Genomic DNA, 19441 nt, shown 5'->3' on the forward strand with positions numbered 1-19441 from the left:
GCACATAGAATGCTGGAATTATGCAAGTGCTCAATAAGTGGTATCATATTATAATTAACAACAATAAATCTTAGTCCCTCCCAGACTATTATAGTCATTTATTCTATCACTTTACAGGAAATAAGCTTGAAACTGAATTGAAAGAGAAAACCAACAAAGGCAAAAGAAACCTCCTACAGTAAGACTGCAATCTACCCCTTCAGCCTTAACTATCTGTATATATAAAAGCCTAAGCCACAGGCCCTCCAGCCACTAGTTATTATGTGCACTGACCACCAGGGGGCAGACGCTCAACGCAGGAGCTACTGAGCTGTGGTGACTTGGCAGCTGCGGTTCTCAGGTTACACACCCAGAACCAGAGAGGTGGGAGCCCGATTCTGGGGTGCCAAGAACTGCCCTCTCGCAATCCAGGACCCCTCAGGGGATGTTGGAGAGCCAGAGGCCAGAACGAGGGACCCCACTGGTGCACAAATCCATGCACCAGGCCTCTAGTTCCTTTATAAATGTGCTTTATCAAAAGGACTGTTTTTCCTTAAACATGCCCTATCTGTCCTACCTCCATTCCTTGTTCGTGTTACTCTCTTTGCTTGACATAGTCTCTTTCCATAACTACTTATTAAAAACCCCAGACCATTCTTTCAAGGCATACAACAAAAGCCATCTTCTGCTTTGGTAATAAACACTTGTCATCATTATTATTATTGGAAGATTACAATTGGATATGACTATGCAATAATTTTAAAGCCATACATAAGGAAATAGGACAAATACATTTGGAGACCAAAGAAAAGAAGCTTAAAGAAAAAGGGTAATGCTTTTACTGTTCAAAGAGGTGGATGTTTTCTTACCTGAATCACTGGCTGCAACAACAACTGTTCCACCGGGAGCAAAAGGATCGTTATGTTTCAGTGTTTCTACCTAAACAAATCACACAGAACACGACTGAGAGAGGCAACACTTCATAGCTGAAACCTCATTGCCACACCGAAGAAAATATTCTTTACAGACTCTAAATTCATTAAGGAATACGGGCATTAGGGACAAATGATACCCCTTATTAATCTGCAATCTTATGAAATCAAAATGATACATATAATTTTCTAATCCTTTTATTGCGAAATACAATATCTACTCATAAAACTGTATTAATCATATGTACAGTTTAACAAATAAGTATCAAGTGAACACATATGTAATCATCTTCCAAGAAACTGCCAACACCTCAGAAGTCATGTGTTCTTCTCCAATCCCTATGCCAATTACCTGTAGAGGTAATTATTAAGTTGACTTTGGTAGTATTCATTCCTTTTTTCTTCATAACTTTGACACATGTATAGATGCACACTATTTTAACTTTCTATTTTGAAGTAATTTTAGATTTCTAGAACAGCTGTAAGGATAATACAAAGCTCCCATAATCCCTTTACCCAGGTTCCTCTAATGGTAATATCTCATATAATCATGGTATAGCTATTAAAACTGAAGAATTAATACTGGTACAAAACTATAAACTATAGATTTTTATTTGGATTTTACCAGTTTTTCCATTAATGTCCTTTTCTTATTTCAGGATGACATACTGCATTTAGGATATATATACTATTCTCTTAAATATCCTAGTACTTAATAACAGAAAATCCTAGATTTCCATTTTCTATTTGTCATCTAAAAATAGTTTAGCATTCTTCCCTTTAAAGAAAATATGGACTTGTGTACTGGGCATAGGAAAGGAGGGGGAAAAGGAGAGGAAAAGGGAGAAGGAGAGGGAGAGGGAGGGAGAAGGGGAGGGAGAGAGAGAGGGAGAAGGAGAGAGTAAGGGGAAGGGAGAGGGGGAGAGGAGAAGAAGGGGGGTATCTGTTAAAAAGATCCTGCCACTTTTAAATATGCCATGTAAAACTTTGTACCAAGTAGCAAGGGTGAGTGAGGACTTTACCAGAAGCCAGTTGTCTTCACACTTTAATTTAATTTTTAATCATAGTCAAACTAATTGTGTATTTAGGAAGACAACTGAACTTTTTTTTCCTGGCATCAGGCTCTTTTTAAGAGGTCATCCAAAAGCCTCAGCAGTAAAAGGGGCATGAAAAGAGTTTTGCAATATTTACTTTCTACTCTGATTCTGGCTATCAATGTCATCTATTTCTAATCATCAAGAAATTGGATATTATAACTGGGTGTCAAAGGATAATGCAGAGCTCAATTTATAAATTCCCAAGTAAAACAAGTATAGTTGAAAAGAGAAAAGTAATGCTGAGACTTATATTCTCTGTTTATAAAAGAGGACCCATTAAAACTACTTAGCAGAGCCGAAACCGGTTTGGCTCAGTGGATAGAGCGTCAGCTTGCGGACTGAAGGGTCCCAGGTTCAATTCAGGTCAAGGGTATGTAGCTTGGTTGTGGGTACATCCCCAGTAGGGGGTGTGCAAGAGGCAGCTGATCGATGATTCCCTTTCATCAATGTTTCTAGCTCTCTATCACTCTCCCTTCCTCTCTGTAAAAAGTCAATAAAATATATTAAAAAAAAAAACTACTAGCAGAAATAATTATTACTAATGCAGGTTTGGAATTGAAAATGACAGTACTTATTTTAACTGATGCCAATGACATTATTTATAAAACTAGCACATTAGCTTATATGTTGATTATATCTGCTAAATAATGAATAGCCATCAAAGAAAAAAATTAAGCTAGTCTGTAAAGGAAATATATTTCCATGATTCCTAATATAATTATAAAATATTGGTTTGAGACAGTCACTGGCATGATAACTTAAATCACCAACTATTAGTGCCCTTCTCTTGACTTTGAGGGAGGAAAAAACCAGGCATGTTTTTAATAGTAGCTTGTTAGTTTTGTATACTATTACAGAGAGAAATGGAAAAAGCATGCCTACATGCATGCCAGGTTTAATTTTCTATTCCTTCACCGAACACTGTGCAATCACCCTAAAAGGGCAACAGGCTAGCAAGGGAAACAAGATGGATGTGCAGCCCATCTATCTTATATAATAATCCTACCTAATAAAAGGGTAAAGTGCAAATTGACTGAATGGCAGAACGACTGGTCACTATGACGTACACTGACCACCGGGAACAGATGCTCACAGATGCTCAACACAGGAGCTGCCTCCTGGTGGTCAATGCGCTCCCACACGGGGAGCGTTGCTCAGCCAAAAGCCAGGCTACAGCTGGTGAGCACAGCGGCGGTGGTGGGAGCCTCTCGGGCCGCTGCAACAGCACTAAGGTGTCTGACTCCCAGCTTAAGCCATCAGTTGGACATCCCCCCAAAGGCTCCCGGACTACAACAAGGTGCAGGCTGGGCTGAGCGACTCCCCCTGCGCCATGAGTGCATGAATGTTGTGCACTGGGCCTCTAGTGTATGTGTGTGTGTGTGTGTGTGTGTGTGTGTGTGTGTGTGTATACATATATATGTGTGTGTATACATATATGTATGTGTGTGTGTGTGTGTGTGTATATATATATGGCTAATATACAAAGTGTATCCTCAGGAGTTTGACTGGGAGACCGGAAGTTCGAATTGTGAAGATTAAATAAGATAACACAAGAAAAGAACTTTGCACCATGCCTGGCATATAGAAAAGATTAGATAACCAGCTATTATTATCAATTTGTTTTTTGTTTTGTTTTGTTTTTAATGGAGATATATTAAGAGCAAGTACAAGCTTCTTTAGAAATCTGGGGAGAAAAGAGGAAAAGTAAGAATAAGTGGCAGAAATATTTTCCCAGTATAGAGGAACAGGAGAAATTTGTTTATTTTTAAATTGGTAAAAGCTGACTTGGTTTTTTTGTTCTTTAAATGATACAAGTGAAGAATGAGAGGGTAGAATAAGGTGAGAGGGAAAGAATTCAGGTTACAGCCAATTTAAGAAGAATCTGGCAAGTGGGTCCACACTGCAAACTATGTGTTACAGAAAAACACAGTATCCAGTAGCCTGTGGAAACCACAAATATTCAGTTACAGAGGCATTTTCTCAGTTTTACATCAATGGAAAATACCAGTTGTTGGCCAAATACTAGTAGTTCCTTACCAAATACAGTAAGGAAGCAATTCAAGAACACCAAAGTCTATTATCTTTAAAACAATCAAGTACTCTTGTAAGAAAGTATTTTCCTTTTTTAACATTTTTATTGAATTTATTGAGGTGACATTAATAAAATGATATAGGACTCAATTATATAATTCCATAATATATCATCTGTATATATTATTGTCCTCCTCACCCAAAGTCAAGTCTCCTGTCACCATTTACCTTTCCCCACTCTTTTATCCTCTTTTACCTCTCTCCACCCCTTCTTTCCTTTGGTAGTTACCATACTGTGATTAAGAGGTTTTTCTTAGGATATCTCTTTTTCTTTTTTTAGTCCTCACCTGAGGATATTTTTTCATTGATTTTTTTTAGAGGGAGTGGGAGAGAAAGGAAAAGGCAGAGAGAAATACTGATGTGAGAGAAAGACATAGATTGGTTGCCTTCTACAAGAACCCTGACCAAAGCCTGGGCTGGAGAGGAGTCTGCAATCGAGGCATGTATCCTCTCGGTCCACAGGCCAATGCTCTATCCACTGAGCCAACCTGGCTAGGGCTTCAAGAAGTATTCTTAATCTAAGAGTACTGAAAGACAAAATTGTTGCTTCAAATGCCTGTCACTCAACTCATCCTTTCTGGGTCTGGTTTACTCATAAACATGAAAAACCTGCCTCAAAAAAAACAAGTCTCCAAATAATTGTTTTACAACTCCAAAATTACTCATAATTATTGAAACTAAACAATAGCTACATAAAAGTTTGTTAGAATATTTAATTGCATTATTCTTTTTTAAATATGTTTAATTACCTATGATATAAAGATTTTGTTTTCAAAGCCTCCAGAAGATAAACCACTTAGTTGTATAACCATGGCTGTGCTAAGTTAATTTTTCTGAATCCCAGTGTTCTTGTTCTTAAAGTAGACACATCAACAACTACTTTGCAAGGTTGATGTGAAGATTAGGAATGTAAAGCACACAGAAATATCTGATCATAGTACGTGGTTATTAAATAGTGATTGTTGTACTATATATGTTCTCAAAACTATCATTTACTGAATTTGTACTTCTTTGTCAGACTAACATTCCAGCTGTGTCTATAAAATAACAATTATTTTATTTTTCTAAAACATTAATGTTGTTCTTTAAATTGATTTTCTTTATTTCAATAATGCATATCAAACATTTCTAAAAACCTTTACTTAACACATTGCAGACCAGTAGTTTTATTGCTAGTTTTACCCAGTGGCAAGATAAGTTTCTATTGAATGAGTACAAAAAATGTTTTATATAAATGTTACAGTCACACTTTAAAATTAAATACCCATTGCATTTTGAAGTTATTTATTACATGTTCTTACAAGCTAACATCTTTTTCAAGTATGATACTTTGTAAAACACTGTGTATCATGAAAACACGAGAATTCTTATGATCCATCCACAATGTGTTTTAAGATTGGTATATGGATTTCTAATAATTTTTTGTAATATTAGAGGCCCAATTCACAAAATTTGTGTATGGATTGGGTCCCTGGGCCTGGCTGGTGATCAGGGCCAATCAGGTTTCCCGCCTCCTCCTTCCCTTGCTGCCCGAATCTGCCACCACCCAACCCCGGTTCTCCATATAAGCCTGAGCCCAGTCCTGATCGGGTGATCGGGGCCTGCCACCCAGGGGTAGGGACCAGGAGGATGGCCACTGGCCCCGAGGAGGGAGCCAACCCTCAACCCTCAGCCTGGGAAAGGTACTGTGTCTGCCACTACCCAACCTTAGATTCCCGTCCCAGCCCAGGGACCCAGCCCCAACTGGGTGACCGGGACCTGCTGGCCAGGGGGAGGAACTGGGAAGTCGCCCAGCAGGCCCCATCTGTGATCGAGGCCTGTGGGCTAGGGGCAGTTCCTGCATTGAGCATCTGCAGCCTGGTGGTCAGTGGGCGTCATAGTGACCGGTAATTCTGTTCATTCCAGTCATCCTGTCATAACAGTTGCTTAGGCTTTTACATATATTGATCCCCAATGGGATATTTGGTCCTTTGAAGAGCAGACTTGATTTTTGGATGATATAAGTTTATCCCAGTTAATTTCAGTGGGTGATCAAGCTCTGAACCAAAAACTAGATGGACTGAATGAAACTAAAAATCCTACATGGCCCATCAGAAATAACCTAAAACAGGATTCTTTCCCCTGTATATTGCAAGAAACTCACAACACTTGTTACCCATTTAATAGTTTTTAATCCTCCCACTTACCGATGTAATACTGCTATTGCTGGCTGCACTGAAAGGGTCAGTACCGGAAGTGACAAAGGGGTCGGTAGAAGATTGTTTGAAGAAACTGTCAGATGCAAATGGATCTGAACCTTTGAAAGGATCACCTCCAAATGGATCTAAGAAAATACAGCATTATTATGAGACTAAAAAACTATTTCACTGAATTTCCTGTCAAGTGAAGGCATGACAACTGCAGTAATAAGAAGATATTCTGTTATTTTTTCTATCAGTCAAAATGCTTTATTTTTTTAAAATTTATCTTTATTGTTGAAAGTATTAACAGATGTCCCCTCCTTCCCATCCCCATTTTGAACTCCTACAGAATCTAAGTTAGGTACTTTCTATTATAACTATTGATCTTTAAAAAAAGGTATAGACAGTCCCATCTAGTTAAACAGCTTTAATTAATATTCTTTCCTACTTGTTCACCATTCACCCAAAGCACACCAATAATTCCAACACTTGACATACAAATGTTTCCTGTATGCTAGGTTCTACTAATTCCTCTAAGTTGGTTCTAATTGGGGGTGCTTCTAATTGAAGGAGGGGGGACTAGAAATTCCATAATGATTTTGATAAAAGGTAAGTGTCCTTAAAAAAAAAATCCTCACCAGAGGGTATGTTTATTGATTTGAGAGAGAGAGGAAGAGAGGAGGAAACATTGATATGAGAGAGCAACATCGATCAGTTGCCTCCTGTATATACCCCAACCAGGGACTGAATACAGAACTTTGATATGTGCCCTGACTGGGAATCAAACCAGCAACATTTTGGTGTATAAGACAACTCTTGAACCCAATTGAGCCACCCAACCACAGCAAAAGGTAAGAGACTTTTACATAATAAAGTTATTTATTTATTTTTTAAAAATATATTTTATTGATTTTGTACAGAGAGGGAGGGAGAGAGACAGAGAGTTAGAAACATCGATGAGAGAGAGTCATCAATCAGCTGCCTCTTGCACACCCCCTACTGGGAATGTGCCCGCAACCAAGGTACATGCCCCTGACCGGAATTGAACCCGGGACCTTTCAGTCCTCAAGCCGACGCTCTATCCATTGAGCCAAACCGGTTTCGGCAATAAACTTATTTTTTAGAACTAGCATATAATTTCAAGGGATCCCATTTTAAGACCCTTAACTTATGCTATCATTAACTAAAACAACAAAAACTTTTCAATGTCTTTCTCTAGCTCAAGGGTAACAGCCAATATTTGGAACAGGTTCGCAAAGCAAAACTAAATGGTACAAATGATTGGCTTAATTCTAATGCAAAATCCCAGAAAAAGAGTATGTTAAAGCATGGCTAGTGTGGCTAAGTTGGTTGAGTGTCATCCCATGAACCAAGAGGTTACTGGTTTGATTCTGGCCATGGCACATGCCCAGGTTGTGGGCTCAATCTCCAGCAGGGGGCATGCAGAAGGCAGCAGATCAATATTTCTCTCTCCTTGATGTTTCTCTCTCCCTCAAATCAATAAAAACATACTTAAAAAAAATAATATCTTGCCCTAATTGGTTTTGCTCAGTGGTTAGAGCATTGGCCTGTAGACTGGATCCCCAATAGGAGACATGGAGACAGCCAACCGATGATTCTCTTTCATCATGGCTGTTTCTATACTCTCTCTTCCTCTCTGAAGTCAATAAAAATATATATTTTCTTAAAAAAAGAATATCTTAAAAAACCTGACATTTAGTAAATCTTTAAGATGTTTCTTTTTGCCCTAGCTGGTTTTGCTCAGTGGTTGGAGCGTCAGCTCTTGGGCCAAAGGGTCCTGGGTTCAATTCTGGTCAAGGGCACATATCTTGGTTGCAGTCTCTATCCCAGGTCCCAGTTAGGGACTGTGCGAGAGGCAACCAATCAATCTCGAGAGGCAACCAATCAATCTCTCTCTCTCTCTCTCTCTCTCTCTCTCTCTCTCTCTCTCATCAATTTTCTCTCTCTCGGTCTCTCTCCCTCCCTTCCATTCTTTCTAAAAATCAAAAGAAAAATAACCTCCGGTGAGGATTAACAAAACAAAATAAAACCAAACCAAAGATATTTCCTTTTCCTCCATTCACTGGAGTAGTGTAAAACGAAAGTTCTAAGCCCTGTAGTGTAACTCATTATACTTCCCTAATCCTTGACTAATAAGGAGAAATCAGTTAAATATTACTAAAAGCATCAAAGTATAAACACTAATGTCATTTTTTTAAAAGTATACGGTAGCTAACAGTTAAGTAAATTCACAAGAATCTACCTCTTTCTCTCTAAAAATACCAGGCACACACATCTTAGTGAGACCTTAGATAAATTTCAAAACTAAATAAAAAAGGAAGTCCATTTCCTATAACTACCCATTAGGATCCCTCATTCCTAAATACAACATAAATTTATAATATACTGACCAATTTTCCCAAAAGGATCATCCTTGAAAGGATCACCTGTGATAAAATAAATAAGCAGAAATCAAAATGATATTCACTATGTGGCACCATTACTTAAAGGATCAGTGCCGGAAGTACTTTAAAACTTTAAAACAAAAGCACAAAGCAATATTTGTTTTATTAATTCCACCTCAAAGTAAACAAAACAGTGAATGGCATCCACCTTTAGGAAACATGTAAAATAATAAAGAGTAAAGGTAGAATACCAACACACCTCATAAGAGAGGCAAATTTGAATCATAGACAACTATACTTATCTCTTGATCACAAGTTATAGAAGGATGAGAAAAGACAGGCATGACAGCAAGAATTTTACTAACAAAATCTCTCCTCTTCACAACAGTAGGGAATGAGTGTTACCATCACCACTAGACAGATTACGCCATGACTCTAAACCAGTCACGCTTTGAGTCACGGCGGTATGAGATCAGTCTGCCATCTGTAAAACCGATATAAATTGACCTATCAGTTTCACAAGGTGATTTTAGAAATAAAATGCAGAAAGAGCTTTAAGATAAGTAGTATTTAAAATAGTTTAATTTATTAAACTTATGTTTCTTCTATAAGACTGTAGGAACTTTAAGGGCAGGGATCGGTATACTACTATAGCTTCCATTACTTTAAAAGAATGATATTGGCACTTTTAGTAAATAATTGCTTATTGACTTAAGAGTGCTCATTATCTTTCCTTCTGATCCCTATTCTGAAGAAGAAATAGACTCTTATTCAGAAGTTTCTAAAACATAATCAAAGGCTTAGCCCCAGAATTTAAAGATGTTGCGAAAAGATGACAAATACTAAAATCTGAGCATATAAAACCTTACTCTCCACTCTACCTTTGTTATAACAAATAGGCTCTCAAAATTGAAGCCCTAATTCTTATACAGTTTATATATTTAAAAGCCTTTTTTTTTAAATATAAGTCTATAATATAAATATTAGAGTACTTACTGCCAACAAAAGGATCAGACTGGAAAAAATCCAAGTTTGTATCTGCAACTGGATCTGTCAGGGAACCCGATTCTACAGTAAATGGGTCTTCCTAAAAATAATTTTAAATAAGAAAAACATTTTTAGGAATCAAAGTTTTAAAAGGTAACATTTTAAAATAACATGCTTTGAAAAATCTACTGATGGTAATATAACAAATATTTCTGTAGCATAAAGTTCATTTAACACATTTTTCTCTTTCCTTAATATACAGGAAACCACCAATAAGGAGCATTTACTTATACAATTATTTTTTACCTCTTTTGAATGGCTGTCACTGTTAAATTCAGGACAAACGTTTTCATTAACAGTTGCAGTCACCACTTCGATTTCATCAGTCACACCACAAGGCAGTGTTTCAGGACTACTTCTTACCTACAAAATATTAATGCCACATGAACTAACAATGTATTTTCTATTTGGCAGAGAAAATGACAAAGAAAACCCCAAAATTACTAGAAAATAAAAAGACAAGCAGATAATATTCACTGAATGACTGAAATATTCAGTGATTCACTGAAATATTCAGTGATTCACTGAATCACTGAAATATTCACTGAAAGATTATTCTCCATAATCTTTCTTGGGAAAATGGTATCACCAAGCAGATATGACACTGAGGTCTTCTTTAACCATATCCCTTTGGTCATCCCTCAGTTAGATTCTATCTTTTACAGTATCTACCACCTACGTTTTTCTCAGATTCTTCCCTTCTTTTTCATCCTCACTATCACTATCAATCATTTATATAATTTCTTATCCAATTATTATAGTAACTTTCCAATTTATCTTTCCTTATAATAATCAAATTAATAGATTTAAAACACATATCTGATCTTAACTCTCCAATGGTTTCCCATTGCTTTCTGGATTTATAATAGTAGATAATAAAGCTTAATGCCCTGGCCAGTAGCTCAGTGGTTAGTGTGTCAGCACACGGACTGAAGGGTCTCGGGTTCAATTCTCAGTCAAGGGCACATACCTCAGTTGCAGGTTTAATCCACGTCCCTAGTCAGGTGGGAGGCAACCAATTGATGGGTCTCTGATCTCTTTCCTCTCATTCATATTCTCTCTCTCTCTCTCTTTCTCTCTCTCTCTCTCTCTCTCTCTCGTCCCTTCCACTCTCTCTAAAAATCAATGGAAAAATGTCTTCACTCCTTGGGTGAGATTAAAAAAAAAAAGTGGCAAGGGCAATCTCCATTTAACACCACTTTATATCTTTGAAGAATAACCTAGTAATTTTACCTTTTGTGCTTAAAAGAAAATTCTATAATATGTCTAACATTGTACTGTCTAAACAAAATCAAGTGTTAATTTTATATCTCTTACTGCTTAATTTAGACTAAAGCAACTCTAACATAGATCATTTCCCAACAGTCTTTTTTTTTTTTTTTTTAAATATATTTTATTGATATTTTACAGAGAGGAAGGGAGAGAGATAGAGAGCTAGAAACGTCGATGAGAGAGAATAATATGTGTCCAATCCCACTCTCCAAACCACTTTTCACATTTCCTAAAAGCTAAGTTTAACCCTGTTACTTCTTGCTTAAAATTCTTAAATGTCTACCTACTTTTGTATGATAAATTCTCCAATGCTTCAAAATAAATTCAAATTTCTTCTTTTTAAAAATCCTCATTCAAGGACATTTTTCCATTGATTTTTAGAGTGAGGAAGGGTAGGAGAGAAACATTGATGTGAAAGAGACACATTGATTGGATGCCTCCCACGTGTGCCCCAAACCAGGGCCAGGGATTGAACTGCAACCCAGGTATGTGCTCTTGACTGGGAATGGAACCCTCAGCCTTGGGTGAGTGGGAAGACACTCTAACCACTGACCTGATGCTAATGCTGCTCTCTCTACCAGGAATGTACCACCTCTTTTGCTTACGAACCCCTTTCTCACTTTGAAGGCCACTTGTGAAGTTTTCCTACAACATCTTCTCTGAGCCCCCTCCATGCTGAACATCCCATGCCTCCTTTGTCACAGCCCTTTCACACAGTGTTACATTACTAGACTGTGCTGCTTGAAGGCAGAGTTCCTTTGCCTTTTTTCTCTGTAGCTCTCACACATAACACAGCAGTACCCTATTTTTTTTTTTTAATTGATTTCAGAGAGGAAGAGAAAGGAAGAGATAGAAACACCAATGAGACGAGAGAATCATTGATTGGCTGCCTCCTGCACGTTGGACCGAGCCCGCAATCCAGGCATGTGTTCTTGACCAGAATTGAACCTGGGACCCTTCGGTCTGCAGGCTGACGTTCTATCTACTTAGCCAAACTGGCTAGGGCACACAGCAGTACTCCTGCACACACTCAGTGCTCTCTAAATAACTGGTAAACAACTGTCCTCAACATTAGGAAATGAAGCATTACTTTCAGCTCTGGGTGAGAATATTTAAAAACGATTTCTAAAAGTTATTACCTACAGAGCTACTGTTTTGAAAACATATATACAAATAGACAAGTTAAATTATGTTTTAAAATTATTAAAACTCTTAGAACTGTTGGATTAGTTCCCACTCTGCCTCTCAAAAAAAGAAAATCTCAAATTGTCCTCAGATAAGGCCAGGCCACATAGTTGTATCAGGTCTGATATCAACAAAACTTTGCTCTGAATCAATTTCTTTTTCCTTAAGTTGATTTTGAGGGTTAGGGAACTATCAGGCTCACCGGAGACTCCTGGTGTATGGGCTCAGACTCTATGTTGCTCGGGCCTTCAGCGTGTTCATTCAGGTTGGCTGTTTCACTGCTACTGGTACTGAGGCTGCAATAATCCGTGGTGCCATTTACAAGAATGCCGTGTGGGCTGCTGCACCAATTTAATTGGTTATTATGGTTTTCCAGCTCTTTCATTTCCATCAATTTCATTTGTATCTGTCAACACAAAATAGAAGGACAAACAGAATTTGTTACCAGAAGGACATGCAATGTAAATATGGCTATACACCTAGACTTGGTCAAAGACACATTTGCTTCTATAAGGAGAATAGGCTGGGAATGATGCATGATGTAATTCACTTCTTGAAATTCCAAAACATATGGATTTTGAAAGCTCTAAGAATTTTAACTCAAATATTTGCATACTGGCAGACCTAGGCTATAATTAGAAGAAGGGTCAGGGTAATGGGAAAAAGAGCGCAAAGTGACAGAGCTAGAGAACATTTTGTAGTGAAGCATTAGAAGAGATAAAGAAAGTTGAGGAACATGAGGTTTTGGACATGAGTACATGAGTACATGAGGTTTTGGACCCATCCATACTCATGTTGGGAAGGAGAGGAGTGTAGACAAAGGTAGTATGAGCTTTGGAATTTCTTATTAATGGGCTAGAGCTCCAGGAAGTAGTCTCTAAATCAGAGGTGGGGCACAGTTTTTCTGCCAAAGGCCATTTCAATATTTATCATCATTCGTAGGCCATACAAAATGATTATCTTAAAAATTACCCTATTATATTTGGTAAAAATTTTAATTAACTCACTCCTCATGCCTTGGCAGGGGCAGACCAAATGATTTCATGGGCCTTTTATGACACTCAGGTAGGGTGTTCCCAAACCCTGCAAATCTAAGCTAGGTAAATATGCTAAATAAAAGGCACTCGAGCCGAAACCGGTTTGGCTCAATGGATAGAGCGTCGGCTTGGGGACTGAAAGGTCCTGGGTTCGATTCCGGTCAGGGGCATGTACCTTGGTTGTGAGTATATCCCCAGTGGGGGGTGTGCAAGAGGCAGCTGATCGATGACTCTCTCTCATCGATGTTTCTAACTCTCTATCTCTCTCCCTTCCTCTCTGTACAAAATCAATAAAAAAAAAAAAATAAAAAATAAAAAGGCACTCGAAGTTTTTTTTATCCCAACATCCAAGTGACTTTATATTCTTGGGACAAAGTGGGACACAATAAATTTTAATACACACACACACAAATGTTGGGGCTACTGGCAAGAAAAAATGCTTATTTATACTATCATGTTTCCCGAAAATAAGACATCCTCTGAAAATAAGACCTAGCACATGGAAAGATAAGACATCCCTTGAAAATAAGACCTAGCGCAACTTTGGGAGAAAAATTAATATAAGACAGTCTTATTTTCGGGGAAACAGGGTAACATCTTTAAAGAATTTACAAATATCTTTTAAAAAATATATATATATATTTATTGATATTTTACAGAGAGGGGGAAGGGAGAGAAATAGAGAGAAACATTGAGCAGCTGCCTCTTGCACACCCCCTACCGGGGATGTGCCCGCAACCAATGTACATGCCCTTGACCGGAATCGAACCTGGGACCTTTCAGTCCGCAGACCGACGCTCTACCACTGAGTCAAACCGGTTTCGGCAAGAATTTACAAATATCTTAAAGGCAGAATAAAAAAATGTTTCTGAGTGAAAAGGAATATTCTAATTTTTCATAAAGTATAATTATTTCAAATGACATTAAAATTCCCTTTATTTATGCTTTTTGCTTTTAGCAAATATAAAAATATTTTTAATGAAAGAATAGAAAACATCAGAGTGCATTACATTAGTAAGGATAAGTATTCATGAAATTTGTTTCACCACTATATAAGCATATATGTATATGTGAAGTCATGTATAAACTATATATGATTATATATGTGTCTATATTATATACTAGAGGCCCGGTTGAGAAGGCAGAATAAAAAAATGTTTCTGAGTGAAAAGGAATATTCTAATTTTTCATAAAGTATATTTATTTTAAATGACATTAAATTACCCTGTATTTATACTTTTTGCTTTTTGCTTTTAGCAAATATAAAAATGACCCACTGACATTTCATAAATCCAGGCTCTGTTCATGTAGCCTTCTTTTCCCCATAAGGTTTTTAAGTTGCTCAATTTGAAATCTGTAATTTACCATAGATCTTTGGGGATCATAACCCTGCGAAAGATGATTTTGGATTGGTAGACAGATGTAAATCCAGCTCTGTCAATTTCCAGTTAGGCGATCTTAGTCAGAGTAACCTCTCCAAGTCTGTTCCTTAATCCAGAAGGGAATAATAATCCTTGTTTATATGAAGCAAAGAACTCTGTGAAATGTAAAGGACTACGTAAATAACGTGTAAAAATGTGTGTAAAAGTTCCTAGCACACTGCATTTCCTACTACTATAGCAGATTTTTCCTGTTCCTATTCCAATAATTCACCCATCTTTTAAAAGTTTAAGACCTTTAGCTCTTTGAGGATAGAGACCACACTTTTTGTTGTTGTTGTTTTGAGACCACAGCTTTTGGTATCAACTTTGTACCTCCAATGATGCACACTGTAAGTGCTTAATATATGTTCACTTAATGAACACTAGTATTGCGCATATAAATTTAAACAGTGGGCATCAGGAAGCATATATATATTTACCAATTTTTATACTACACATTTGTAACACACAGCATATATGTGCCTTGTATGTTGCTAGTGCTAAAGAACAGTGGCTTATAATTTTTTTTAAACTTTAATCCATAGAAAGAAATATATTTTACATTCTAGCTCAGTAAATATATATGTATTTATTTGGGTGTCTCTGAGGATATATCTATAATAATAAAAGTATAATATGCTAATAGACTAGACATCCTTCTGGAAGACCTTCCAGACTAAGCCAGGGCTGCAAGGAAAATCCAAGTCCTGGGTGCATGCTGGCGGCCAGAGGGAAGCCTAGGTCCTGGGTGCTAGAGGGAAGCTGGTGCCAGCAGCCAGGGGAAGGAAGGCCTATCGTGGCATGAATTTTGTGCATCGGACCTCTAGTGTATACATAAATATAAACATATTCTATATAATAAAAGGCTAATATGCAAATTGATCCAACAGTGGAATGACCAGTCACTATGATGTGTACTGACCACCAGGGAAAAGATGCTAAATGCAGGAACTGCCCCCTGGTGGTCAGTGTGCTCCCACAGGAGGTGCACCACTCAGCCAGAAGCTGGGTCCACAGCTAGTGAGTGCAGCAGCAGTGCAGGAGCCTACCCGGCCTTTGCAGAAGTGCTAACGATGACCAACTTATGGCTTAGATCTGCTCCCTGTGGGAGACATCCCCCAAGGGTTCCTGAACTGCAAGAGGGCACAGGCCAGGCTGAGGGGACCTCCTGCAAGTGCACGAATTTTGTGCACCAGGCCCCTAGTATATAATATAGACACATATATAATCATACATAGTTTATACATGACTTCACATACATATATATGCTTATACAGTGGTGAAACAAATTTCATGAATACTTAACCTTACTACATGTAATGCACTCTGATATTTTCTATTATTTCATTAAAAAAATTTGTGTGATGGCAGACTGACTAATTTGCATATTATCCTGTTAGATTTTTAAAAAAATATATTTTATTGATTTTACACAGAGAGGAATTGAGAGGGACAGAGAGCTAGAAACATCGATGAGAGAGAAACATCGACCAGCTGCCTCTTGCACACCCCCAACTGGGGATGTGCCCGCAACCAAGGTACATGCCCCTGACTGGAATCGAACCTGGGACCTTTCAGTCCGCAGGCCGACACTCTATCCACTGAGCCAAACCAGTCCCGGCTTGTTAGATTTTTTTTATCATGACCATTTAATCAATTTCCATACCTACTGCAACCTTGCCATCAACAATTTAAAACCTTAACACTAAAATAATACCCATCATATAGATGCAGTAGTAAGTAGTAAGTAGCCTATTAACTCTATTTAAGGCAGTTTGTTCCCTATGGTTATATCCAAGACCATAGAATCTTAAACAGAACTAAGCATTCTTGAGTCTGGCTCTCTCATGCACTTGTCACTAAGCCTGTGTTCTTCCTTAGTCTCTTAGTAAACTTAAGGTGATATAAAAAAAATACGTCATGCAACACAAGCTCTTTGTAAATTGTGCAAGGAAAGTGCAATAAACTATTAAAACACCTTTAAAATACTTGTATAGTATAAAAGCAGCATACATCATAAAACCACAAGAAATTTAAGGTCAGAGGTTCTTTGCTTTTTTTCCTGCTGTAAGTACTAGGTAAGAAATAAAGATGAGGACATGAGGTCAATTTGCATATTACCTCTTTATTACATAGGATTAGATGCCCAGCGCATTAAATCATGTACAGATAGGGTTCCTAGGCCTAGCCTGTGATCAGGGCCATCTTCTGCCCATTCGCCAGTCTCGTCCTGTGCCCCCCACCACCACAAATCGATCAGAGCCTGTGGGCCAGGGGGAGGGACCAAGAGGTCTGCCTTTTGCCCACTCGCCTCTCCCCAGTTCTGCCCCGCCACCACCCACCCGGTTCCCCGGGTTCTGTTCGCCATGCTGCAATCTGAGCCTGTGGGCCGGGGACACACACACACACACACACACACACACACACACACACACGGGACGGGACGGGACGGACTAAGAGGTAGTCAATGCACCTCATAGCGACAGGTTGAGTGGTCGTTCTGGATGTTATGGTTGCTGGGCTTTTATTATATAGGATAGCCCCAAAGTAGGAAGACTCCAAATGTTCATTAACTTGGAAGGAATAAACAAAATACCTATGAACATTCAATGGAATACAATGTTGATACATGTTACAAGATGGATGAATCTCAAAAACATTATGTTAGGTCTTGTCAAATAATAGAATCGATATCCCCTCCCCTGGGAAACTGACCATTAGATCATTTTATAACCAACATTCCCTTTGGCTTAGACCACATTCCATTTGCTAAGAGCAGTAACTTTACCCTCTGAATTTGCCCAGGATCTGGACCTGCCCAGAAAATTCCCCACTGAAAAAGCTCACCTAGAGTCCTTTAAAATCTGTGATTCACCGTCCCTGAATGCTAGCACCATTTTGGAGCTCAGCCAATTTGGTTTCCACTTGACCCAATAAATTTATAAATCTTTACTACTATCAGCCTCTTGTGTACTTCCTTCGGCGACCCTAACACAATATAGTTATAGTTTGTTCAAATTCAAAATAAAAGGAATAGGCTATGTCCAAATAAATAAACGGAACTAGAGCTGTCATGCCAGAGGTACTGCTTTGTACATCTTATGACTCAAATTTTTGGAATGTTAAAACAGGGGTGTGGCTCTGTGGTCAGAGTGTCACCATACACCAAAGGATCTCGGGTTTGATTCCTGGGTTGCAGGTTTGATCCCTGGACACCAGTTGGGGGCAGGTGTAGGAGGCAACCAATCGATGTCTCTCTCTAATATGTTTCTCTCTTTCATTCTCTTCTCTCTCTGCCTCCCTCCCTCTCTAAAATCAATGGGAAAAAATATCCTCAGGTGAAGATTAACAAAAAACAAAACAAAACAACAAAAAACAAACAAACAAAGAATGACCAAAAAACATGGCAAAATAACTTTTGGACTGGGTCTAGGGCAACACTGTGTCACAAAAAACTGCAAATGAAAAAACAAAAACAAACATACAAACAAAAAACAAAACACACACAAACACAAAAACAGATATTATGACTGTTTGACTGAAAATTAAAAATGTTTAAGGGGAGGAGGTGGTGGGAACTGGGTGGAATTGGGCAAAGGTGGAGAAAATGGGATTTGTAATAGTGTCAACAATTAAAAAAAATAAACAAAAAAAATTTAGAATTAAGCCGAGACCGGTTTGGCTCAGTGGATAGAGCGTCAGCTTGGGGACTAAGGGGTCCCAGGTTCGATTCCGGTCAAGGACATGTACTACCTTGGTTGCGGGCATATCCCCAGTAGGGGGTGTGCAAGAGGCAGCTGATTGATGACTCTCTCTCATCGATGTTTCTAACTCTCTATCTCTCTCCCTTCCTCTCTGTACAAAATCAATTTAAAAAAAAATTAGAATTAAGATCACTATGTTGTATTTATCTGAACCAACAGAAATGTCTTCCTTTAATCAATGTAATTGTCCCCCTTCTACTCATAAAAACATGATATGGGTTTCTGCCTAGTGTGTCCCAAATAAGCTATACTTATTAATCTCAAATAAATCCTTGTTTGTTTGTTTTTTGCCTCTCATTTCGAAAGACCCTTCCTTTTATTTTTAAGTTAATAGCTACATGATCTCTATGCTCCTATCTAACCATCATACTATCATTACATAAAATATTCTCCATTTAGAAAGGCCTAGAAATAACAAAGCAAAGGATCTATATGCTGAACTCACCACAACACTGCACATTTATCTATATAAAAACCAGTTTTCTATTTTAAAAATTAAAAGTTGCCACATAAGCAAGACTGACTTCAAAATTAGAATCACAAGATACTGGGTTATCTATATATATAAAGAGCCCATGGCCCTAATGCCCTAACCACCAAAGACTGACACGGGTGGGCAGGGGTATGGGCACACTCGGGTGGGCAGGGCCTTGCGATTTCAAGCGCTGGGCTTCTAGTTATTTATAAAAACACCCAACACTTAGCATCTATGTATCAAACACTATGATAAAATGTCTCACAGGTTTTGCTTCATTTAATCCTCACAGCAGCCCTGAGAGGCAGAGGTATTATTAATTCTCCAATTTTAAAGATGAGGAACCTGATGCTAAAGTGATTCAGATAATAAGTGGCAGAGCCAGCACTTAAAGTACATCTTAACCATGACTCTAATTATTATTATCACATGTACAAAATGAAAGTTTACAATTTATGACAGGTGACAAGAAACCTGTTTGTATGAAATTATTGAAAAATGAATAATAAACTAGGCAGAGAGAGAAAAGAGCATAAGTTGAGAAAGTATTTACTAC

The 19441-nt window shown here is 38.0% G+C and overlaps 1 protein-coding gene across 6 annotated transcripts in view; it reads right to left on the reverse strand.

Annotated features, from left to right (window-relative positions):
• The window catches only part of EPS15 (epidermal growth factor receptor pathway substrate 15), a 113395-nt gene that overhangs the window by 15173 nt on the left and 78781 nt on the right, over positions 1-19441 (reverse strand). For all 6 annotated transcript variants that reach the window (XM_045584592.1, XM_036447245.2, XM_036447246.2 and 3 more), the window contains 6 exons: positions 12391-12594; positions 9978-10094; positions 9681-9771; positions 8691-8726; positions 6286-6422; positions 849-918 (listed from right to left, as the gene is read on the reverse strand). In XM_045584592.1, coding sequence (XP_045440548.1) covers positions 849-918; positions 6286-6422; positions 8691-8726; positions 9681-9771; positions 9978-10094; positions 12391-12594 — 655 coding nt within the window. The remainder of the gene's footprint in view (positions 1-848; positions 919-6285; positions 6423-8690; positions 8727-9680; positions 9772-9977; positions 10095-12390; positions 12595-19441) is intronic.

This window comes from Pipistrellus kuhlii, unplaced genomic scaffold, assembly GCF_014108245.1.
Source record: "Pipistrellus kuhlii isolate mPipKuh1 unplaced genomic scaffold, mPipKuh1.p scaffold_m20_p_2, whole genome shotgun sequence".
Lineage (NCBI taxonomy): Eukaryota > Metazoa > Chordata > Mammalia > Chiroptera > Vespertilionidae > Pipistrellus > Pipistrellus kuhlii.